At 34.0% G+C, this 26005-nt stretch overlaps 3 protein-coding genes and 1 pseudogene across 3 annotated transcripts; all 4 read right to left on the bottom strand.

Moving 5' to 3' along the window:
• Nucleotides 1-2499: 2499 nt before the first annotated feature.
• On the bottom strand, nucleotides 2500-7480 carry LOC131616073 (WAT1-related protein At4g30420-like; annotated as a pseudogene).
• A 5080-nt stretch (nucleotides 7481-12560) lies between these two features.
• Nucleotides 12561-13748, bottom strand: LOC131619798 (uncharacterized). The gene has a single exon (XM_058890855.1). It carries the CDS (start codon nucleotides 13746-13748, stop codon nucleotides 12561-12563), a length of 1188 nt encoding a protein of 395 aa, XP_058746838.1.
• Nucleotides 13749-13889: 141 nt separating this feature from the next.
• LOC131619797 (uncharacterized mitochondrial protein AtMg01250-like) lies at nucleotides 13890-14480 on the bottom strand. Its single transcript, XM_058890854.1, has one exon. The coding sequence runs from the start codon at nucleotides 14478-14480 to the stop codon at nucleotides 13890-13892; it is 591 nt and encodes a 196-aa protein (XP_058746837.1).
• A 7632-nt stretch (nucleotides 14481-22112) lies between these two features.
• LOC131617952 (WAT1-related protein At4g30420-like) lies at nucleotides 22113-23888 on the bottom strand. Its single transcript, XM_058889222.1, has 7 exons — nucleotides 23701-23888; nucleotides 23520-23588; nucleotides 23321-23437; nucleotides 22996-23221; nucleotides 22740-22901; nucleotides 22495-22646; nucleotides 22113-22397 (listed from the first exon to the last, which is right to left on the bottom strand). Exons 1-7 carry the CDS (start codon nucleotides 23886-23888, stop codon nucleotides 22184-22186), a joined length of 1128 nt encoding a protein of 375 aa, XP_058745205.1. The 3' UTR covers nucleotides 22113-22183.
• Between the last annotated feature and the right edge of the window lie 2117 nt (nucleotides 23889-26005).

Raw genomic sequence — 26005 nt, 5'->3', positions numbered from 1 at the left:
GTTTCTATATGTATAGAAATCATATTTTATCAACCTTAATGATTGTTAGATCATTATATATGGAGAAGATCCTTCCAGACCTCAAGAAGAGGATAAAAAAGTACTTGGTTCTAAAGTATCATATCTTACTGTATTTTGACCACTGGTGTATTTATCAAATAACACTGTTGAAAGTATATTGGATTACTTTTAGTTTATTGTTTCCACAGGGATTGGTGCGATATCATTGCCGTTCTATAGTTTATATTGCCTTGAGTTAAAGTTACTTTGGATTTGGTTTGGTAAAAGATCATTCACAAGTTTAGTAGCAAAGATTAAAATAAGGAAAGTTCTAAGTTTAAAGAAAAGTATCAAGACTTGATTTAATCGACCTAAAATTGTATGTCTTCCTACGAATATGCGTATGAATTTGTTATCAATCAATACTTCACGTATCGTTCGTTTACGCAACGTTATAGCAAGATTTACCTTATTGTTCAACCAACGATTGCTCAACCGATTGAACAATACAAATAACATTTATAAACCGATACAAAGTGATTATCAACCATTAATTGTGATTATCAACCATTAATTCTATGTCTAGCCTTAATATTTGATAGATGATAGAGTTAGATCAAGATTGAAATATTTTATTTCACAAACATTTAAACCATAGAAATTCAAGAGTAAACAAACTAGATAATCTATATTGATTAATAACTTGTTCATACACAATATTCATAAGAAAAACATACAAAAGGTAAGGAAGATTACATCAAATCCTTGACACCAAAAGGGTTTAGCTATCCATAGACATGATAGCTTGCACAAGAAGGAAGGAAGGAAGAATAGCAAGCATCAACAGTGATTTCTCGACGATCAATGCTCCGATTATTCGATTCTATGTTGCTACAGTTGTATTAGGGTTTCTTAGCTCTCAAAATGGTGTAACATTCCCCAATTTATGTTCTGTTCCTTAAATAGAAAAATAGAAATTCGCAGACCGCGCTAAGCCCCATGAAGTCGGCTTAGCGCGCTATCCCAAAAAACTAAACCGCCCAACCGTGCTGAGCGAGATCTGAATCGGGCTAAGCGCGGAAGTTTCTGCCAGAACTTCCATCTATTTCTCAAAACCGCGCTTAGCGCGGTACCTTTTTCCAGAATTCCTAGCTTTTGGTCTTGAAATATCTTTTAATCATTTTCCATGGTTCAAGCTTCCATCTATCAAGCAAAACTACAAATTTCAACAAAAATTGCATAGATAAGAACTATTCGACGATAAAATAAATATACGAATATATATATACTAAATCAAAATGAAATAACTAATACTTTGCACATAAAGACTCGAAAGTTACCAAAAATTACCCTAAATATTTACACAATTTGGTAACTAACAAATACACACCATGATATATCAATTTTTCTCAATTTATTAGAAATATATAGTTCGTCACTACACAAAAACATTGGAACCTAGTCAAACATATATCCCATTACCTTAGAGTTACAGGTTACTTTGGAGATCCTCATAGTGGTAGATCACAAACAAATTACTTGTTTACTTATGGTGGTATAACTATTTCATGGAGATATGTAAAAAAACTCATAGCAAACGTCTATAAATTATGAAAAAAATTTAACACAACATAAAGTCACTTTCAGGTAGAACTTTTAACAGACTAGTATAATAATCTTGATTATCAAAGAGATGGTCGTTCAACTGAGGGGGGAATTAAATACATTCTACACTCTCTTTTCCTATACCATGGTTTTGTCCCATTTGGTTTTCCTGGTATGGTTTTTAAAGAGATAATTCTTTCACAAGAGAGAGTGTTATGAATAATATTTACTTTTAACGAGTATATCATTTTTCCTACGAGTTAACTGTTATTATTGGGATTTAGTGATATGTCTGTACACTTATGTCCTAAAAATTGGAGTTACTATGCAATGTATATCATACACTACAATATTTTTGTCCTACGGCCACGCTAAATTTTTTCACAGCTCAAAAATTGTGGCCACTTACATGCTTTGGTCAGGGTTTTCAAATTGTAGACATATGTTTTTAAAAATTGAATCTGGAGTGTGAATCTGTGGCTTTTCCTTCAATTGTCACGGTTAAGAAACTAGAGATATTTTAAGCCGCAAAGAAAAACCGCAACCTTATAATTTTCATTTCAAACTGTGGCCCAAGCCCAAAAAAATATACCCCGCCAGAATTTCCCTTTTTTTTTAGTTTCCCTCTCATAATTATTTTCTTTTCTATTTTTTTTTTAGATAAAAAAAAGAAAAAAAATTGAAAAGGTAAATACAGTATATACAACTTCACGTGTGTTGCTTCACCTCCTCCAAACCATAAATTCATCTTCACCTCCTCCACTGAATCATCTACTTGAAAATAATAATAAAATATTAATTTATCTCTTCTATTTCTCTCTTTCTTATCTATTATCACTTTTGATCAATTTCATAACAAATTTATTAAATTTTTATTATAAAAATTTGCTTACATAAACTTATCCATTACAATAAACTGCAAATAAGTTGTTTATCAAACAGACTTTTAGTTGGATAACAGAGGGTCTTTCAAACTAGTTTTATAATATAATTTTCCACAAGACTCATTATCAACGATTTTCTCTTTGAGATCAACTACATCTTCAGCTTTACCCCAAAGTACAATATACAAGCCAATGATCACTCCAATTGCTCCTATCAAACTAGCATATGAAATAGCATAATCATTTTATTAGATTAATAACATTATATAATTCTCATAAGTCAAGTTATAATCAGAATTTAAATAATTGTACCTTCCAATGTATATTTCTTCATGAAGCCATAAGGTAGCTAATATAGTCACAATTAATGTCAAGAGAGGATTAAACATTGCAGAGAAAAGAGGTCCTCTCTTTGAAATACACCATGCTTGAAGATAAAGTGAAACTCCAGATCCTACAATTCCCTGCAAAATATGTTTATTATAAATTAACATAATGATGAAGTATTACTTCTTTTTTATTACTAATATGGTCACTAATGATATATCTAATTATATAAACAATAATTTTTTCTCACTATGAAAAATCATCAACATACTGAATATAAAATGCAACCAAATTGAAATAGAGAAATAATCTTCCATGCATTAAAATTTGGCTCCAAAAACAGTGTTACTACTAATGATTGTAATGTTGCCATTAAGCACATCCATGCTGCTAGTGATAAGGTATTGGGATGGCTTGCATAAGCTGGAACCTGTGAAAGATATAAAGAGGTAAGATTGCATGAGACATATGTAATCACGATAGAGATAATTATACAAAGTTATATATGATATTATGTTTGTAACATGATAGATGCCACTTATTATAAACATTTTTTTACTCTACTAAATACTATATAAAAAATGGGTTTTCTCTTTTATATCCACTCACGTCCAGTGCTATTAAATTTAGTGTGTGACAATAAACGGTGGATAACTCGAATCAATAGGCTATAATAACAACTTAAAATTTTAGGTTTTTATTCAACTCAAGCTTTATAAGAAATTAGTTGTGGTGATGATTGTCTACTACTTATAAACATGTTTTTAGGCTAAATCATTTTCAATTAAATATTTTTAACACATATCTCTCATGCTCATGATAGAATATCTAGAACATGACCAAATAACGCTAACCATGTAGCATGAAGCCAAACACGTGTTGCTTAGACTCTTGTGTCTTCTCAAATTTGATATTTAGTCAAACTCATTCTTACAAAATTGATAAGTAAAAAATAAATGCAATTTTTATTAACTGCATACCAAATTTATCTTTAACCTACTTTAGATTTTGTTCTTCAAATATTGTTCAAATATCATAATTTAAAATAAAATACCTGCAAAATGAGAAAAATTGACCAAGCAACAATGCTCCCTAGAAGACACAGACATCCAAGCAGCATATTTTCTTCACTTTTAATGATGAACCAATGGTTGATTTTGAAGGTATGTTTTCTGCATTTAGTAGCTTTGGACCCTTCAATAATGTAATAGACAATGCTCCACTTATACATATAATTGTCCCTGATATTTTAGCTATAGTTCTCAAACTTCGAACGTTCACTCTCTCCATTCTGTCATATGTATTTAATTTCAAATTTAAAAAATCATATCCGCTTAAAAATTGACATGAATGATAAGAATATATTAAATTTATTTATTACCTTGCAATGGCTGCTATTACAAATGTGACCGCTGGAATAAGATTGGTCATAGCACTTGTAATTGAAGAAGAAGATAGATATAGACCCTCAGAAAATAAATTCTGATTCAATGTGATACTGTAATATAAAAGAGTGAAATATATCAATCAATCTCTAAACTTACTGTATGTAAATTACAATATCATTTGATATTTTATTCTAAGAAATGTAGAAACGAAATTCTCACACTAGTTACAAAGTTATGTGTCCTAAACATGTGCCCTAACAATAAAAATACATCTCTATAATTTTAAAATCAAAATTAAACTTACGAAACAACAATTATATGTATTTCATTTAAATTAAACCATCAATTTTATATCTAAACTTACATTGTTAGTTTAGTTTAGCTTAATCTCGCTACTTCTATTTTTTCTCACCAAAAGAATTTGATTCTCTCTCTCATATGTACATGTTGGGCTCTTTCTAAAGTGGTGAATTTTTCTTGCCAACTTCTGCAACATAAAATCCTTACAAGAGATAATGTGTTTAAGCGTTGGATTTTAATTGATGCAATTGAGGTTTTATGTGTTATGTGTAAGGGGTCGGTAGAATTCACTTCTCATATATTTGTACAAGGTGAGAATGCTCTAGTTGTTCGGCATAAGATTTTTAAGTGGATGGTGAGCTTATTGGTGTACTTCTTAGGGATCTTAACTCTTTTTTTGAGTTATTTATATATCTAAATGGTAGATATAGAATTGAGGGTGAGCTTACCATCATATCATGAATTATATGTTGTTTAGCCTATTTGAAAAATTAGGAATGACATTAGTTTTGATAGTTCATCAATTGTCGTGAAAGATGTGAAAAAATAGAGCATTTCTCTGTTTTAAAAATGATACTTGTGTATGTAAGTGGACAACTCTTGTATGTTCTCTCTTTGACAGTGGCGGCGGATCACTTGATGACAATGGCAGATGGGGGGCTGGTTGAGGCGAACCAGTGGTTTTGGAAGAAGGAGCAGATTTTTTAGGCTGACCGCACTATTTCGGTTTCAATTATGCCGGATTTTTTCGAGCTGCTTCAGCAGTGGCTTTTGCAGCCTGGTACCGAGGATGTTTTTGAATGGAAAGATAGCACGACGGGCCAGTTTTCGGTTAAGCAGTCTTATGATCGGTTTAAATCTAATTTATCGGGTCCGCCTCTTAATCCGGGTATGGTTAAAGCTTTGAATTATTTGTGGAAAGTTAAAGTTCCTTCTAAAATTCTTTATTTTGGTTGGAGGTGTTTACACAATAGAATAGCAACTAAAGATCAATTGTTCAAAAGGGGAGTTTTGGTGAATAATATTGACTTAATGTGTGTATTGTGTGAAAAGGAGGTTGAATCCTTATCCCATTTATGCGGAGATTGTGAGGTTTCTAAGCGTATTTGGAGGAGGGTGTTTGGTTGGATAGCTATCGTCCTGGATTTATCGTTTGAGGAGTTTGTTAGCGTTTTCCTCTTTTGTGATAAAGTGAAGTGTTCGTCTAAGAGGAATATTTTGGCGGTTATTTGGTTGGCTACGCTTTGGTGTTTATGGTTGAAGCGGAACGCGATTATCTTTAAAAGTGAGTTATTTAGTTTTTCTGAATATATGTCGGATATAATCCTCTTTTCTTGGAATTAGCTCTTATTTCACTACAAATTAGGGGAGCATTGTAATTTTCATTCTTGAAATATTTTGTTGCTCGTTTGTTTCGAGTTGTAGGAGCTTTCCTCTCTGTTTTGTGGTTGGAGTATCCCTTATACACTTTTGTTTTAATTCCATTGTTTATTGGAAAAAAAAACATTCTCTCTTTGACTCGAGAATTTTATCCTCTTTATGAATCAATATCAGCTAGAGGGGCTTTGACATTGTCCATGAGGAGAAGCGTTCTTGGTTCTTACCTAGAAGGACCTGTTTTTTGTATAGTAGTTTTTTGTAGACTAAGATCTAGCTTGTGATCTCTTAGTAGGTTGCGAATTTTGGTGTTCTAGTTTCCTCTTATTTTGCTGTCTGATTATTGATTGTTTATTTTTTTTCTTATAATTTTTTGTTGCTTTTTATTTTATTTTAGTGGTATTAGTTTGGTATATCATATGCTATATAACAGTTGTGATCTATTGACATCATGTGTCAAATTAATCACATTTATAGTTTTCAATTACTTTATATAAAAGATAAATTAAATTAATAACGACATCATTTTTAACCAAATCGATCTCTCTTTTGATGATTGTATGACAGCTATTGTATTTAGATTTTGGAGTTGGCAATCGCAATCTTGTACTTTGTTGGATGGTTGTCATTTTTATACTTGGCACAATCTACCTCTATTCTGTTTTAAGAGTTAGAGTTCTTTGTTTCTCTTTGTACATAGGATGAGTACCCTTTTACTCAACTTTAATAGATCTCTTGCCTATTAAAAAAAATTAATTCAGTCATTGAATTGAATATTTTTACTAAGCAAGTCAAATCTATAAAAATTTATCGAATTTAAAAAATTGTTCTATTTCAACATATCATAAAAATTGACTACTATAAATTATAATATATATATATATTAAATAATGAATAAACATATTGAAATTTTACAAAAAAGCGATGATTATTTATAAGTTTATTTTTTAGGGTTTTGCTAATCAGTGTCCTCGAGCCACTCTTTAAGCATATTAAATAAATCAAATATTCTTAAAAAAAGCTAACATTTCAATTTTCAATACATTTTTAATGCACTAAATACACGCATTTTAATAAAAACTTACCGAAGGATACGGGTTAGCATTTCCCTACTTTCTAAATATACATTTATTCTAGTTGAGAATGAAAACAAACCCAATTAGTGAGGTGATGAATATCAACGAAAAACTCCTTAAGTTTAAGTTACATGAAGTAGAGCTTCTCCTGTCAAAAAAGAAAGAAACATTGCTCATCAAAACACTTGAGATAAGAAGAAAATTAAGAGAGACTAATTAAGAAATAATAATGACAAAGAATTATAAAGTATTACCTTGAAGATATATAAGCAATGGGAGCAAGAAAAACGGTTGCAAGAGCATGACGATATACCACAAATACCCTTGGACTCATACCCTCCACAAGGGTCACTCTATTCCAAAGAGTCATGCCTGCAAATATAAACTGTATGACCACCATAGCAATTATTGGAAGATAGTATTCAATGTTTAAATTTGCCATCTTTGCTCTCCCAAAACAAGAGGCTTATGTTATGTAACAAGAGGAGAAGCTTAGTAATTCTTATATAAATTGAATAACCACAAATACCTTTTATAGGGAGATAGTACATAATGTTTAAACCTCCCATCTTTGCTTTCCCAAAAATATACAAAGTTTCAAATAAAAAAAATTGTTTGGATGATTTATCTAAAATGTTATTTTTTATATTATAATGTACAATTGATGTAAATTTTTTCAGATATCAAATTCTCAAAAAATTCCATAATTTTGAAATTAGTTTGAATAACTTTTTATAAAACAATGAGAGTAGTAAAATATACTTTGAAGATATATAAGCAATGGGAGCAAGAAAAATGGTTGCAAAAGCATGGCGATATACCACAAATACCCTTGGACTCATGCCCTCCACAAGGGCAATTCTGTTCCAAAGAGTCATAACTGGATATATAAAGTGTATCAGAACCATAACCATTAATGGAAGATAGTATTCCATGTTGAAACTTGCCAAACTTTTCTTTTCACGAAATAACATTTATGCACAATTGTTGTGGTACCCTACAAATGAAATAACATTTATTAAAGAATTGATTGATCAAGCTGCACAATTGTTGTGGTACCCTACAGATGAAATAACAAAGAATTGATTGATCAAGCTGCTGATCTTATCGATCACCTACTGCATTTTGAAAATTTCATATAAATTAAAAGATAATATTGAAAAATGAAATCATAAATTTAATACATTGTTGTTCTTGTAATTAACAACGGGGGCAGGTCGGAGATAATTTTTACTTCCCCAAATCCAAACCTAAATTCTCAATTAATCTTTTTTCTCCACCTCAAACTCAAACGGAAATAGAGAATTAAAACACAAATCCGTCTAAAATGGGTTCATGTTGGATTCGGGTATCCCCGCCCCACCACCATCTATTTAGTAAAATTAATTTTTATAATAAAAATATTTATTTTTTCAAAAATCAAATTACATTATAAATAATAAAATAAAACAATCTCAAAAAATTTCACACATACATTTCAAATCTTTTAATTAATAAATACAAACCAAATTATCAAAACATCAGTTACATATTTAATAATATAAATTATAAAATATAAATAATATATACATAATAAAATAAATGGAGTGGAATACTAATGTCCACATTATCCAAATCGTCCCCATATTTTATAATTAAAAAAAACGCAAACTTATACTTAAATCCGGTCAATACGGATTTTCTCCTTCAACTTCAACTTACAAATTCGAGTGAGTATCCATTTTCAAATGAAGACATATTATGTAAACGAAAAACGTGGGATTCGAATCTGCTGCGACATATCACAGTTTGACTTCAGCTTTATTATATTAGAAAAGAAGGCCCACTTGGCCTATCCTTTTAAAGCTTTACTACCAAAATAAATAAATGCATGCAGGGACAGCCTAGGTGTCAAAGACAGAAGGCATACGCCCCACTATAATTTTGAAACATTTTCATTAATGCAATAAACACCTAGGTGTCTACTCATGTACTAGTTAACTACTACCTTCGGTCTCATTTATAAAAAAAATTCTCTTTTTAGATACATTAAATAAATAATGTATCTAGACAATATGTTGTCTAGATACATTATTTATTCAATGTATCTAAAAAAGAATATTTTCTTATAAATGGGACTAGAGGGAGTAGTATGCTATAAGCTTGTATTTTAATATCTAGTGAAATGGCACCCTTATTTTATTAATAATCTTATCTCTCGGTTTTCAAAAAATTTCCTACATTAAATGTTGATTAATATTTTACTTAATTTATAAATTGAATTCAGTTTTTATCTCGATTGTATTCTCTCGGCTTTTCTAAAAACCGAGATATAAACTCTAAACAATAGTTTATTCAATCATCAGAATGTTAAGTCTCATTCACTTCCCATTATGTCTCATAAGTGCCATAGCGAATGAAAGAAACATCATTCATTTCCACCTAACGAACAGAAAAATCATTCTTCATCTTCTCCAAGGAGAAATGAAACTCAAACATCAAACCAACACTTTTCTTTTACTCTCTCGTCATATTTCACATATGTAAAATTTTCTTATTCATGATTGTATTGGTATTGTTGTTGTTGTTGATGCTGTTGATGTTGTTGTTGTCGTTGTTGTTTTTGTTACCGTTGTTGTTGTTATTGTTATTGTTATGATTTTTGAGACTTAAGGTATAATGAATTGTTGTTTTTTGGGTATTCGTAGTTGTTGTTTTATTGTGATGGAATGTTTACTTTTGTTGGTTGTGTAGGATTTTATTTTATTTTTGGAAGTTGTATGTGATTATGGATCGTAGTTGGATTAAAGTCAATAGATTAAATAAAGAGTATGAGAATTAAGTGACTCAATTTCTTGAATTCATGGGAAAAAAAAACTTCCTAAAAATAATGAGATTTTGTGGTGTCATTGTAAAAAATCTCAAAATATGCAAAAACATCCGAGAAATGTTATATTCAATCATTTAGGTTGTGATGGAAGTATTCAAAATTACACAATGGGTACGACACGGTGAAGTGACCAAAAAAGACATGTCTCACATAGAGTTGAAGTTGATGATTTTATTAATGATACTCTAAAAGATATGATTCATAATATTGGAGTAGATGCTTTTAAGAAAACTCATATGAAAGATACTCTGCAAAGAGACATAGAAGAGTCGTTATATCCAGAATTAAAAAAAAAACAAGATTTTCAACTATGTTAAGACTATTTAATTTTAAGATAATAGGTGGGTGTAAGATAGAACTTTCAATGAATTGCGTGAATTGTTGCAAGAAATGCTTCTAGAAGGTAACACATCGGCAAACCGTAGTTATAAGGACGAGAAGATATTATGTCTAATGGGTTTAAGCTATGTCAAAATACATGCATGTCATAATGATTCCATATTATACAGGAAAGAGTATGAAAACTTGAAGGAGTATCCGAGGTGTAGAGAGTCACGCTATAATCAGAAGGATAATGATGTTTAAGATGATGATGGTGTAACTAAAAAGGGTGTTTCTTTCAAGGTGATGTGGTATCTATCGATAATTAAAAAGTTCAAGAGACTATTTGTTAATGTAAATGACACAAAAAATACTAGATCGCACGCACATGAAAGAGTAAGTGATAGAAAAATTCTCCATGTAGCTGAATCATTGCAATGGAAGAAAAATGATTCGTTGTTTCCAGATTTCGCCCTTGAGCCAAGAAATCTTAGGCTTCGACATGCAATAGATGAAATGGATCTGTTTTCTAATTTGACTACTAACCATAATTCATGACATGTTCTTCTCATAATTTACAATTTATCTCTATCGTTGTGCATAAAGCGCAAATATATGATGTTATCAATGATGACTTTCGGTCCAAAACAACCAAGAAACAACTTAGATGTTTACTTAACTCCATTGGTTGAAGATTTAAGAATTTTGTAGGAGGAAGGAGTTGATTTTGATGATGTCTATACGAGTGATATCATATTGTTTTGCAAAATCAACGACTTTCCTGCATATGATAATTTTTCTGGTAACTTTACTAAGAGACATAAAGTGTGTCCTATATGTGAAGATGATACAAGCTCCCACCAATTACAAAATGGAAATTAATGTTTACCTTGGGCATCGAAAATAGTTGAGACTTAATCATTCATATCGTGGATTACAGAAGGCTTTTATTGGAAAACAAGAGTTTGGTATCGCTACAAAGCCCTTAATTGAGAAGGAATTTTATAAGAGAAAGCAACATATTAATGTTGTCTTTGGAAATAAACAAAAAGGGAATGTGGAGAAAAAAATTGGAAAAAGAGGTCGATGTTCTTTGATCTTTCATATTGGTCTAGTTCAGATGTAAGATATTGTCTTGATGTGATGCATGTGGCGAAAAATGTATGTGATAATTTGATTGGAACACTTCACAACATAAAAGGCAATAAAAAATATAGTAAAAAATCCCGTATATATATATGTATATATATATATATATATATATATATATATATATATATATATATATATATATATATATATATATATATATATATATATATATATATGGTGGTGATGGGTATACGACAAGAATTGACCCCAAAAGAAATAGAAAATATACATATTTGACCCCAGCATGTCACACTCTGTCTAAAAAAGAAAAAAAAATTGCGATTGTTTGCAAGATATCAAAGTTCCCCAAGGGTACTCATAAAATTTGAAGAAGCTTGTGTTAATGAATTATCTCAAATTAGTTGGCTTAAAACCTCATGATTGTCATATCTTAATACAACAGCTTCTACTTGTGGCTATCAGTGGCATTTTAACAAAAAATAAGGGTAACTAAAACCAGATTGTGCTTATTCTTCAATGTTATATGTAGTCAAGCTAAGTCACTGATCTTGGAAATTCAGATGAGTTGAAATATGAGGCTGCAGTTATCTTGTGTCAGTTGGAGATGTATTTCCCTCCATCATTTGTTGACATTATGGTTCACTTAGTTGTTCACATAAGGGAGATTAGATTTTGTGGTCCAATTTATTTAAGGTTGATGTATCTGGTAGAGCAATACATGAAGATATTTACAGGGTATACAAAGAATGATCATCGTTTATAACTTCAGATCGTTGAATGGTACCATTTTATAGACATCATAGTTATGTTATAGACATTCATCCACTCACTACAGTTCCTCTTTGAATTCAAAATCATCAATGATCCCCTCTTTTGAACCAGGGACTCGTCCCTTCTCAACATCGACACACATGATGCATGATATGTAACAAACACAAACAGGTGTAATAAATTCACCACTAATTCCACTTCGAACCGTTCACAACACCAAAAGGCCTCCACAATAATTCACACTTAAACTACACTTCTTAATAACTCACTCTCTCGTGGCCACTCACCATGAAACTTAACATTAATTATTTAAAACCATGTAAAATAATTAGCAACTCATCAATCAACATCAAACAGTTCCGAACAATGCTAACCAGTACCTAACAGTAAAAACTATTTGCCCAAAATAAAACTCTATTGAAAAATTGATTCGAAATAACCAATTTTGCACTCTTATCGCTCTTTTTTTTCAATAGGAAAATGATTAAAAGAAATCGCACTAGGGGTGCAACCCTTACATCACAGGAAACTAATTACACTTGAAACAATCCAAAGGTCTCTTGTACCAGACATAAAAACTATCCTGAGCTAATTTATGAGATAAACCTAACCATCTCCAAGAGAGAAACAAAGTATTAGAAAACACCTCATCAAAGCTATACGATTTATCCTCGAAAATAATAGAATTTCTCATTATCCACAAGCTCCAAACAGTGGCTATCCAAATAACATTAATCGAGGCCTTGATTTTGGAATTCTTCACCTTGTTTTGAATAGACTCAAAACACATGAAATCTTGAAAATAAATATGGCTAGCTTCTCCCATCCAAATAAATATTCTTTTCCACACCTCTTTAGAGATCAAACAATCAAAAAACAAGTGTTTCAAACTTTCCGGTTGAGCCGAACAAAAAACGCAATCATACGTTGGAAAATTGGAAACACCCCGCTGTAGCATAAGGTCTTTGACAGGAATTCTTTCAGCAAAAAATCTCCAAGAGACCACCTTTATTCTAAGTGGTAACGACGGGTTCCAAATGACTCTCATATTGTTTACCTTGTCCATAGTCCAAGCGAAGTCTGAGTTATCCTCCGATAAGCTTGTTAAGCTCGAGACCGAAAACTCGTCGTTCCCATTCAGAATCCAAACATGTAAGTCCTCCGCGTTTTGATCCCTCATAACCTGCTGCCAGTAGTCGTGCAGGGACTGGGCCAGCACCGCAGCCTGCGACTGCAGCCCCACTGAGTCCGCACCAGCAGCAGCTTCGGCTGTAGATAGATGCAGAACAGAGTTGCTGGCAGCGATTTCCGCCTCTGCAAAAAGCTTAGAACAGTTCCACAAATCAACGCCATCCATGAATTGCGATATATGCTCCACCGTGCACAGTTTTTTGGTTGATCTATCATACAATTCCGGGAATATTCCGCGAAGAGTTTGATCTCCCAACCAAATACTATGCCAAAAAAGAATGTTGTCTCCCTTGTTTAAAATGCTTTTCACACAACCAGAGAAACCTTCATCAAAGATATCAGGATTTAAATCGTTTTGGATCACATCCCTCCACCAAATAGAATCGTCTTTGTTTAAACCACCTCCACTAGACACTTGAACAATCAATTTAGGATTATGATACCTCACCTCTAGAAATCTACTCCAAATAGCATTTTTCTCCCTTAGAATCCTCCACTCCCATTTTAATAGTAATGCTCTATTCATTTCTTTGACATCCCTAATCCCCAATCCACCTTTGCTTTTATGTTTGCAAACAACATCCCATTTGATCCAATGAATACCTCTCTTGTTAACATTGCCACTCCACAAAAAGTTGCTTTAAAGCCCTCTTATATCTTGGATGATCTACTTAGGAGCCTTATAAAAAGAAAGAGTGAACGTTGGAATAACATTTAGAACCGAATTGATAAGAATCAACCTACCTCCAATGGAGATATTTCTACCTTTCCAAGTCGAAAGTCTATTTTTCATATGAGATAGAACCTCCTTCCACCCCTTCTTCCTTCTAGGATTGATACCCACCCAAATGTCAAGGAACTTGAACGGAACATTACCTTTCTTGCAAGCTAGAAAAGATGTTGCCGTATGCATCATCCAATCACTAATATGCACTCCTATAACATTACTCTTGGAAAAGTTAATTTTCAAACCCGATATGAGTTCGAAACCCCTTAAAATCGCTTTCATACTCCAAAGGTTGTCACAAGTCGGTTCTCCAAGGATAACGGTATCGTCCGCAAATTGAAGAATGTCTACATAATCCTCCTCCCCAAATTTGAACGGTTTAAAATCCCCCACTTCCACCGGCTTTTTGACTAAAGTGGTCAAACCTTCCATAGCAAGCACGAATAAGAAAGGCGACAACGGATCACCTTGACGCAAACCTCTTTGGGCCAAAAAAACTTTCGTCGCACTCTCGTTGACTAAAACGGACATGTGGTTCGTGAAAATGCAAGCCTTCATCCAATTCATCCATCTCGAACCAAATCCCATACTCTTCAATAAGAATCTTAAGAAGTCCTAAGAGATAGTGTCATAAGCCTTCTCAAAATTGACCTTTAGGAGAAGACAACCTCTTTTATTCCTCTTAGCCCAATCAATAACCTCGTTCACCAACAAAACTCCATCCATCATGTTTCTACCCGGAACAAAGGCCGTTTGATTCGGGGAGACCAACTTTCCAATCACACTTTTAATTCTAGAAGCAAAGATACTTCAGGGGTCGCTATCGCTTTATCCGCTGAAACAGCCTTGCATTTAATGTTTCCACCGTATCCCACTTTGATTTGATCTCTATCAGGAAATACAGAAGGGCCTACTCCTTCCTGCATGCTATTATGTGTTGTACCAAGACCATCTAAATCCTTGTCCTCCAGTCCATAACCAACCTCGTCTTTCTCCTACCTATCATCATCCCTACTACCAGCTTCTGAGGAGCTTACCGAATTGATTGAAGAGTTTGTTTCACCTTCATAGATACTCTCCTTCTCTTCCACCTGAACCTGTGATTCTTCAATAATCAAGATGCTATTCCATACTCCATTAATACACACCTCCGTCTTGTTTCTAATTTTTTTCGAGAGAGTCTGTGAAAATCATCAGTTTTGTAACATCCAATCTAGAAGCTCTAAGCTGCAAACAGTCGAGGTTAACAGCTCTTCCCTGGTCCGAAAGAAGGGTGTTGATAAATCTTTCATTTCTCACATGACATGGGATTCCATAGATCGAAACCCAAGCCGCTCTAGCACATTCCACATCAGTCGGCCTCCATTCTCTAATCTCTTTGAACCAAAGCTTCCTCCACTCTCCTTCATCCTCCAACAGAATATTGAGGTCCCCTTCCACAAGCTCCTCAAGAAGACAAAGATTAGGGCCCAAAGGTGTGGTTGTGATAGTGAAGATCCCCTCCTCAATGAGACTTTGACTTACTCCATATGCGAGATTAGGTGCTACCGTCACTCCCACTTTAGCTGTTACATACCTTGATTTTTCCACCATGTTAGTTGCGTAAAATAATGATTTGTTGGCCTCCTTCGTAATGTTGCCCATCTGAGCGCCTCCCTTAAGAACCTCCGCAAAGCTTTTGGAAGGTCCCGACGCAATGACGTTGTTGTGTTGTCAGGACTTTGAATTGTGACTCGACACCTTCTTACCGGTCAACCCTACCTTCCCTCCTCTGATCTGTAAGCTCACCTCCTTGCGTTTAAATCTTGAGATATTGGCCATAATCTTCCTACCATCCAACCAAACATTATCCAGCTTTATTTCCAACACCCGGGTGTCTTTGACTTCTGCAAATCTCACCAAGCCGTACCTCTTCCCTCTCCAATCTCTTTTAGGTGGTAACACTATTTCCTCTATCTCCCCGTACTCTTTAAGCTCGAAGAAAAGGTCTTTAGCTCTCCATCTATCATCAAACTCAGAGATGAAGTAGGTTGTAGTTTCACCTAGCTTGCCTCCTGTTTCGTTCCTCCAGATATCCCACCTCACAGCTCCTATCCTTCTACTCTTGTTGCCGTCTACCCTCCGCCAGGCCCTTCCAGGGACACCCTGCATACTGTTCGAGCGAAAAAACTACAAAAGACAAAACCCTAGCAGAGCTTCTCTCTCATCCATTCTCTCTCTAAATATTTTATACTCTTATCACTCGTTAAGTACCTGTAACGAGCCCTCGTTAAGCGCATCAATTACTTGCTGAGCACGAGTCTAAAAACCAGAAAAATCCCACACTACACACCTCGCTGGGCGAGACACTCCTTCTCTAAGCGAGGTTCCATCTTCACTAAACAAGAACGCCCAGAACAACAAAATCAGAAAACACAATTTCACCATTTCTCGTGTGATGGTCATTTCTTTACTTTGTCATCATAACTTCTATGATAAAATACCATAAAATTTGTCTAGTTATGATTATTTTATATTTCGCATGACTACCTAACTCAAAAGAGATAAAACAATTACAAGGACTTTAAAGTACATAACACATTTATTGAGTTAAAACAAAGAAAAGGTTTAGACTTAAAGGATTTAGCATCAAATATATGTATAAATCTGATAGGATAGTCCTAATGGGCTCTACGTACCAACACAAATCTGCTATAGTGTGTAAATAACAAGATAATTAACTAAAAGAAATCATACAAGTTTCATGAGATTTTACTAATACATAGATACCCTGATATTAAGAATATATGTTGTTGTATATGATCATTTGATTCAATTGTTAAGCATAGTAAAGAAAGCTTAGAGTAATCACCTTTTATTGTATTAGCAACTGCCATAAGCATAGTTAGTTAAGTTAGTTATAGTAGTTAGTTGAGTTGTAACTAACTCAGTATTGCTATATATACTTGGCTCTATGCATTGTTGTAAGTTCAGTTGTGTAATAAAGTTTTTTTCCTTTCTCTTTCTCTATTCAAGCTTCTCAGCTTATCATTCATGGCTGCTAGGTAGTGAGTTCACATGGTATCATCGACCTGTGGCTACCCCATTATTGCTTCTTTTCCGCTGCGATCTTATTCACAACTCAGTTCCTTTCTTCTTCCCGATCTTCTTTCCTCTTCTTCTTTTGCATCATGTCTTCTGATGGCTCTTCTTCCTCTCCGATCAACCATGGCAACAAAGGGTATCAAAATGACACTCTTAATCCTTACTTCATGCATCCCAACGAGAATCCGGCTCTCGTTCTTGTTTCTCCTCTTTTGAATGCCAGCAATTATCATTCTTGGTCTAGATCAATGACAATGGCATTGCGGTCCAAGAACAAACTTCACTTCATCAATGGTGCCTTACCTCGACCACCTGATGAAGATCGTGACTCTCTTGCTTGGGATCGTTGCAACACGATGATTATGTCTTGGCTGAACAATTCTGTGGAATCAGAAATTTCTCAAAGCGTGCTATGGATGGAGACAGCTTCAAGCATATGGAAAGAACTCAAAGATCGTTTTTATCATGGAGATGTTTTCAGAATCTCAGAGATTCAAGAAGAAATTTGCACCCTTCGGCAAGGTGATTCTTCTATATCTTCCTATTACACAAAATTGAAAATGTTGTGGCAAGAGCTAGATAATTTTCGCCCCATACCTGTTTGTGATTGTGCCTCTACATGCATAGCTATTGACAAGATGCGTAGCTACCATGATTCTGACCAAGTTATTAGATTTTTGAAAGGATTAAATGATACCTATTCTGCTGTTAGATCACAAATCATGTTAATGGATCCTCTTCCCAATATTTGCAAAGTTTACTCTTTACTTGTGCAACAAGAAAGACAGTTGATCGTTCCGATTGATGAATCAAAAGTCTTAGCTTTTCCTGCTACTCAATCTCAAGGCAGAGGTCATAATCATACTAGAGGTCGTGGTTTAAGAGGTGGTAGATTCTCTAATGGTCGTGGTAGAGGAATGAGGGTATGCACTCATTGTGGTATGACTAATCATACTATTGACACATGCTTCAAAAAGCATGGTTACCCTCCCCATTGGCAGCAACAAAACCATATCAACAATGTTTCAGTTGAACAAGAACCTGAAGATGAAGCTCCACATGATCTTCCTGACGACCAAGTTAATGACACAGCATCGGGCACTTATGGATTCACACCTGCTCAGCACAAAGCTCTTTTGGCTTTGCTTCAGCAATCCTCCTCCTCTCACAGTGTGAATCATGTTGTTGCTCAACCTAACTCTAGCTCAGGTATTATCTGTACTATTCCTTCTCAGGACTTGAATGAATCATTCATTCTAGATACAGGAGCTACTGATCATGTTTGCTTTTCCAAAAGACTTTTTTCTTGCATCACACGCATTCCTGAAATCACTGTAAAGTTGCCAAATGGAACTTTAGTGTCTACTCATTATGCTGGCACCATTCAATTTGATGATAATTTTGTGCTGACCAATGTCCTCTATATGCCACACTTTACTTTTAATCTCATTTCTGTACCTAAACTCACTTCACATTTAGATTGCCAACTGCTTTTTGACAATTCTACTTGTTTCATACAGAACACTTACTCCAAGAAGAGGATTGGTATAGCTGAATTGCGAGGAGGACTGTATATTCTCACTCAGCCACTTGCAGTCATTCCCAACTTTCCACATCACTCTCTAGCACTTAACTCTCTAGCACCTCCACATAACTTTGTAAACCTTAGCCCTACCAATGCATGTAATCTTTGGCATTTACGACTTGGACATATTTCCAATGCCAAGTTAATTGAAATAAAGAAATCTTTTCCTTTTATCAATGTTGATTCTTCTAATGTTCCTTGTGACATTTGCTTTTATGCCAAGCAGAAAAGGTTACCTTTTCCTGATAGTACTCATGTGTCTAATGCAGTCTTTGATTTGGTCCATATGGACATTTGGGGACCAATCTCCATCCCTTCTATTAATGGCCACAAATATTTCCTTACTATTGTAGATGACAAGAGTCGTTTTACTTGGATCTTCCTTATGAAACACAAAACTGAAACCAGAAATTTGATCAAAAATTTTGTATCCATGGCCCTTACTCAGCATAACAAATCCATCAAATGCATAAGATCAGACAATGGCAGTGAGTTTCTCATGCATGATTACTACCAAACTCATGGCATTCTTCATCACACATCATGTGTTGGTACCCCTCAACAAAATGGCATAGTTGAGAGAAAGCATCAACACATACTTGCCATCACTAGAGCCCTTCTTTTCCAATCCCATCTTCCCAAAATTTTTTGGTCTTATGCAGTCAGTCATGCTATTCATATTATCAACAGACTCCCCACACCTTTCTTACAAAACAAGTCACCTTTTGAAATTTTATATACCAGCCTGCCCAACATAAAATCCCTTAGAGTTTTTGGTTCCTTATGTTATGCTACTACTTTACCAGCACATAGACATAAACTTGATTCTAGATCCAGAAAGTGTCTTTATTTAGGTGTCAAACTTGGAGTCAAAGGCCATATTCTTTTTGATCTAAAATCTAAAGAAATATTTCTGTCCAGAGATGTTATCTTTTTTGAACATTTATTTCCTTATCCACCACATCCTCCTACATCTTCTCCTCCATCTATTCAATCCTCACCTGAACATTTTGACTTTCCTTTCATTCATGAGTCTGCTCCTTCATCTAATATTTCTCCATCTCCCAATATTTCCACTAATGAGTCTTTTTCTAATAATTCTGCTCATCCATCCTCTTCTCCATCCCATAACACATCTCCTAATCTCCCTATACAAGCTTCTGATCCCATTATCCCTCTTAGGAAATCTACCAGACCTACCAAAGCTCCAACTTACCTTCAGGATTTTCACTGCAATCTGATTGAGAACACAGTCCAATTCAACAATCCAGCCAATGCTCAATCTTCTTCCCAAAGTAAGTATCCCCTTTCTGATTTTCTTTCTTATCATCATACATCTCCTGCTCACAATCAATATATTTTGCATCTTTCCTCCATTCCTGAGCCTCATACTTATGAGGAAGCTATAGGTAACCAGCATTGGAGTGATGCCATCCAATCTGAGTTACAATCTCTCACACAGACTAATACTTGGTCACTTGTTCCTCTACCTGAACATAAAAGAGCTATTGGATGTCGATGGGTTTTCAAACTCAAGCAACATGCTGATGGCTCTGTAGAAAGGTATAAAGCACGATTGGTTGCTAAGGGCTTCACCCAAACTGAAGGTTTGGACTACATGGACACATTCAGTCCTGTTGTTAAAATGACCACCATCAGAGTTTTTCTTGCCATAGCAGCTGTTCATCAATGGCCCTTGTTTCAACTTGATGTGAACACAGCATTCCTTCATGGTGATCTCAATGAAGAAGTATATATGCAGCCTCCCCCTGGTCTCACACTACCTCATCCTAATCTTGTTTGCAAGCTTCAAAAATCTCTCTATGGTTTGAAGCAAGCAAGTAGACAATGGAACACAAAACTGACTGAGACTCTCTTACACTCGGGTTACATCCAATCCAAGTCAGATTATTCCTTGTACAGCAAATCCAATGGTCCTCACTTCACTATCATTCTTGTCTATGTAGATGATTTGGTCTTAGGAGGGACTGATGTTGATGAGATCACTAACATTAAGACCCTTCTACATAACAAGTTCAGCATCAAGGATTTAGGTGCCCTCAAATACTTTCTTGGCTTTGAAGTAAGTAGATCCAAAGAAGGAATTTCTCTTTGTCAAAGAAAGTATACATTGGATTTGTTACAAGATGCAGGCCTGACTGGTGCCAAACCTTGTAATACCCCTATGCAGCCTCATCTCCAATTACATCAAGAATCTGGCAAGCCTCTTTCAGATCCTACTGCATATAGGAGACTGATTGGTAGACTGTTGTACCTCACTCACTCTAGACCTGAAATTTCCTACACAGTTAGTAAACTTAGCCAATTCCTGAGTAATCCTACTGATGCACACATGCTTGCTGGTATTCATGTTCTAAAGTATCTCAAAAGCAATCCTGGAAATGGTTTGTTTTTTAGCTCATCATCCACTCTCACACTCAAAGGATTTTCAGATTCGGATTGGGGAGCATGTCCAGATACAAGGAGATCAACAACTGGAATTTGCTTTTTTCTTGGAGATTCCTTGATTAGTTGGAAGAGTAAGAAGCAAACAGTTGTATCCAGGTCATCTTCCGAAGCAGAGTATCGAGCATTGGCACAAGCTACTTGTGAAGGTCAATGGATTTTGTACTTGCTGCAAGATTTCAACATTAAACATTCTGGTCCATTTCTGATCTATTGTGACAATAAGTCTGCCCTTCACATAGCTGCTAATCCTGTGTTTCATGAGAGGACAAAGCACATAGAGATTGATTGTCATGTTGTGAGGGATAAAGTACAGGCAGGAATCCTACACTTGCTCCCTATTGCTTCAAAAGATCAAGTAGCAGATATTTTAACAAAATCTCTGCATGTTGGACCTTTTAATACCTTACAGAGCAAGCTTGGAATGCTGAACATCTATTCCAGCTTGAGGGGGGATGTTAAGCATAGTAAAGAAAGCTTAGAGTAATCACCTTTTATTGTATTAGCAACTGCCATAAGCATAGTTAGTTAAGTTAGTTATAGTAGTTAGTTGAGTTGTAACTAACTCAGTATTGCTATATATACTTGGCTCTATGCATTGTTGTAAGTTCAGTTGTGTAATAAAGTTTTTTTGCCTTTCTCTTTCTCTATTCAAGCTTCTCAGCTTATCATTCATGGCTGCTAGGTAGTGAGTTCACATCAATCTTACTAATTTAAAAATTTTATGTTGAAGGATGTTAGAGCTAGATTTCCATCTTTAGTCGTTGTACTTTCTTTAGTCTTTTTTAAATTTTTAATATCTTAAACATTTGCATTTTCATACCTATTTTATTTAACAATAACCTCTTATTTATCATTATCAATCTAATTTTTTGACAATTTTAATTGCATTTTCAGAAAATTATAAATTTTTATGCAATTTTTTGTATCCTTTCTTTAAAAATGTGTTATTTATCTTTATTGTGAAACCACAATATAATACATTCAAGAAATCTAAAGTAAAAAAAAAAAAAAAAAAAAACCCATCTTTTCCTCAATTAAAAAAAAAAGTAAAAAGACTATTGTGACATTCTATAATTCTAATACAAAGTTCTTTCAATCAACGGTGTAATGTAGATTCATCATCTAAATTTGATTTTTCCAAATCAATTTTACAATTAATTTCCACTAGATCATTAATCACAATTTCCACTTCTTTTGTCTCATCAACCATCAATTTTGGATCAATCTTCTCTTTGACATTAATTACTTCTTCAGCTTTACCCCAAAGCACAATATACAAGCCAATGATCACTCCAATTGCACCTATCAAGCTAAAACATATGAAGCAGACATCATATAATTAGATTAATAATTCAAAGTTATGTATAAAATTAATCTTCATAATTAGAACTTAAATAATATTAGTACCTTCCAAGGTATATTTGCTCATGAAGGAATAAGGCAGCTAATACCGTCACAATCACTGTTAAGAGAGGACTAAACATTGCAGAAAAGAGTGGTCCTCTCTTTGTTACACACCATGCTTGGAGACAAAACATAAGTGCAGATCCCATAATTCCCTACAAAATGTATATATAACAAATTAAGTTGAATGATTTATTAATTTATATATACAAATATTGTTGGATTATCATAAAAAATTATCAACTTACTGCATATAAAGTGCAACCAAATTGAAGTACAGAATTCATCTTCCATGCATTCATGTCTCCTCTCTCTAAGATTAATGTAACAACTGCTGATTGTAATGTTGCAAATAAACACATCCATGCTGATAGTGATAAATAATTAGGATGACTTTTATAGGCTGGAACCTGAAAAGTATATAAGGTGGCTTAATTATTATATAGAAATTCTATAATAGAATATTAGTAGAAATTAATTAAGAGAATTTATTTTTTATATTACCTGCAAAATGAGCCAAATGGACCAAGCAACACTACTTCCCAAAAGACATACACATCCAAGTAACCTGTTCCTATCACTTCCCATGATTGATTTTGAATGCATTTTTTCTGCATTTATTAATTTTGGACCCTTCAATAATGCTATGGATACTGCTCCACTAACACATATCACTGTCCCTATTATTTTGGCTATAGTCCTCAAACTTCTAATATTCACCTTCTCCATTCTGTAACATAATATATATTATCAATTTCAAATGGGTTGAAACATATATATGTGAGTAGCAACAAAAATAGATTGAGTTAATTAGTTAGTAATTAATTACCCTACAAAAGCTGCTATAACAAATGTGAGTGCTGGAGTGAGATTGCTCATAGCACTTGCAATTGAAGAAGAAGATAAATATAGTCCCTCAAAATATAAATTTTGATTTAATGTAATCCTGCAAAAATATTCAAACAGAATCAGAGGGGCAATCTAGGAATGAAATTTATAATTTATATTACAAAAAACTAGAAACAAACCCAATTAGTGAGTTCATGAATATCCAAGCAAAACTCTTTAAATTTAAGGAATAGGAAGCAGAGTTTCTCCTATAATAAAATAAAAAGAGAAATAATTAATCAATACAATTAACATTATAAGAAATAATAAGAAAGAAGTGAAAGAGAAAGTGGTGATAGCTAGTAATTAACTATAGTATACCTTGATGACAAATAAACAATGGGAACAAGAAAAATGGTTGCAAAAGCATGACGATATACCACAAATACCCTTGGACTCATACCATCCACAAGGGCAATTCTTGTTCCAAGAGTCATGCCTGAATATATAAATTGTAACAAAACCATAACCATTATTGGCAAGTAGTACTCCATGTTTAAACTTGCCATCTTTGGTTATGTTATGTTTGAAGAGGTGTCGAAGCTTATATATATACTTTGTAAGAAAATATAAGAAAAATGAGTCAAACTATTTGACCTAAATTTTGTTTGTATCTAATATGAACTCCTATAAAATAGTCTAAATCAAAGTATAAAATAGTTTTATACTATCAATGAATTCTCAATGATCATCATGTATCTCACTAGTTCAGACTGCAATTTTTAAATTACTGATATGACACGGCTGAACAAAATATTTTTAAACTATTTTATAATGTTAGTGGATAATCATTGAACTCTTAAAAGAAAAGACAAAATAAATATATTATACTGTTTTTATTTACTAAAAATAGTAATGATATTAACATTTTTATATTTTAGTCAAAATATATCAATTTATTAATAGAGTTATGTTAGTAAGCAAGTCACTTTAAAACTATTATGTGAAGAAAATTTCTTTAGCCACCTCCCTATGGGGGTCACCCCCAGCGAAAATCCCAAAATACTCCTGCTTCGGAAATGAACTTCCGAAGCGCATGTTTTTTTAAAAAATTTCCACAATTCGGAAGTGCATCTCCGAAAACACCTCATGGGGGGTGTCTTCGGAGATGAACTTCCGAATTATGCAGCTATGTTTTTTTTTATGTTTTATCTAAAACAGTCTCGCATTTTCAACGGCTCTCGCTCCTGTTGAAAAAAAAAAACAAATAAACGACATATATTAAATAAGCGACATGATCATGATTCTCGCGTAAAACGCCTTCAGATATTGCTTCAGAGAAATTTGAAGCATGTTTCATTTCATCGCCGCGAACACTATCCATCTTCTGGATTATAAACATAGAACTTTGACTTTCCCAGCGCACCCCTTTGTCTCGCGGAAACTCAAGTTGACAAGACTTTGAACAGCTTCATGTCTCTTACTTTGTTCCATTTTCAGGCTACAACATGCAAGAAAACCAAGAATAAGCTTAACCAACCCCCTTAAGTTGAGAATATTATTTGGATCAACATGCTCGAGTTCAACATCATCATTCACAACAGATGATTCTTCTTTGGATAGTGACTCAGAGATATTTCTAGCACCAACTTTTCTGTAAATATCAGATAGTTTACTCTTGAACAATGGTGTCATGTTATGCTTAGGATACCATACAAAAACTTTCTCGCTCTCAAAAAGCTTTTTTTTATGTTTTTTCTTAAACAGTCTCGCATTTTAATTAAACGCAAACGGCAAATAAAATAAGCGACATATAAACAGAAAATACTAATATGATAAATAAAATCCAAAAACACTGTGCGAAAGATACAATCCGAAATCAAAACAAAACAAAACAAAACACGTCAAACAAAACAAAAACACGTTATTCTGCCCGACGAGCGTTACAAAATACACATCAAACAAAACAAAAACACATTATTCTGCCCGACGAGCGAACTCCTCCGAATGAAGATACTGATACCAATCCTCATCCCACTCAGTCTCAGAACCATCAGCATCAACCACGACTCTCACGCCAGATAGTTGAGCTTGAGCATCCGGGCCCCGGGCCCCCTGGGAACGAGAAGTAGAGCCGGTCGAAACCTTCTTCTTCTCATTCACCTCCTTCACTCCGCGAGAGCACGAAGTAGAGCCGGTCGAAACCTTCTTCTTCTCCTTCACCTCCTTTTTTCCCTTAGCGCCACCCATTCCTGACATGTTCCTGTAAACAATTGAAATCGATTAATATGCGAGACAAAATAAAAAACTAAAAAATTTGAACTTCTGATACAATTCGGAAGTTCATTTCCGAAAACTGGGATGGAGGTGTTTTCGGAAATGAACTTCTGAAACACCCCTGCGATAGAGTTTTCTGAAACTTCCATGGCAGACCCCAAAATCAAACATAAAACCAATTCAAAAAGTTTCTAAACAACCTAAATACTACTAACAATCAGTCCATATATCATTTATGCAATTGAAACCCTAAATAACATGCATTTGAATAATGAATCTAACAAATTTAAAACTTACAAATTGAGTGATTTGTGGGCTTTTGAATGTTGTATAGCAATGTGATTGGAGCCTTGATGCAGCCTTGGAAGTGTGTTTGCACAAATTTTCGCCTTTGGTTGTTTTTGATTTG

This window comes from Vicia villosa, linkage group LG7 (genome assembly GCF_029867415.1).
Source record: "Vicia villosa cultivar HV-30 ecotype Madison, WI linkage group LG7, Vvil1.0, whole genome shotgun sequence".
Lineage (NCBI taxonomy): Eukaryota > Viridiplantae > Streptophyta > Magnoliopsida > Fabales > Fabaceae > Vicia > Vicia villosa.
The sequence above is the reverse complement of the archived record's forward strand: the minus strand, read 5'-3'. Positions and strand labels throughout refer to the sequence as shown.

Coding starts and splice junctions, on each gene's coding strand:
- LOC131619798 (XM_058890855.1), bottom strand. CDS start 13,748: ATGAATAGAGCATTACTATTAAAATGGGAGTGGAGGATTCTAAGGGAG.
- LOC131619797 (XM_058890854.1), bottom strand. CDS start 14,480: ATGTCCGTTTTAGTCAACGAGAGTGCGACGAAAGTTTTTTTGGCCCAA.
- LOC131617952 (XM_058889222.1), bottom strand. CDS start 23,888: ATGGCAAGTTTAAACATGGAGTACTACTTGCCAATAATGGTTATGGTT. Junction 23,438..23,519: donor TTCATGAACTCACTAATTGG/GTTTGTTTCTAG, acceptor ATATTTTTGCAG/GATTACATTAAATCAAAATT. Junction 23,222..23,320: donor GTTATAGCAGCTTTTGTAGG/GTAATTAATTAC, acceptor ATTATGTTACAG/AATGGAGAAGGTGAATATTA.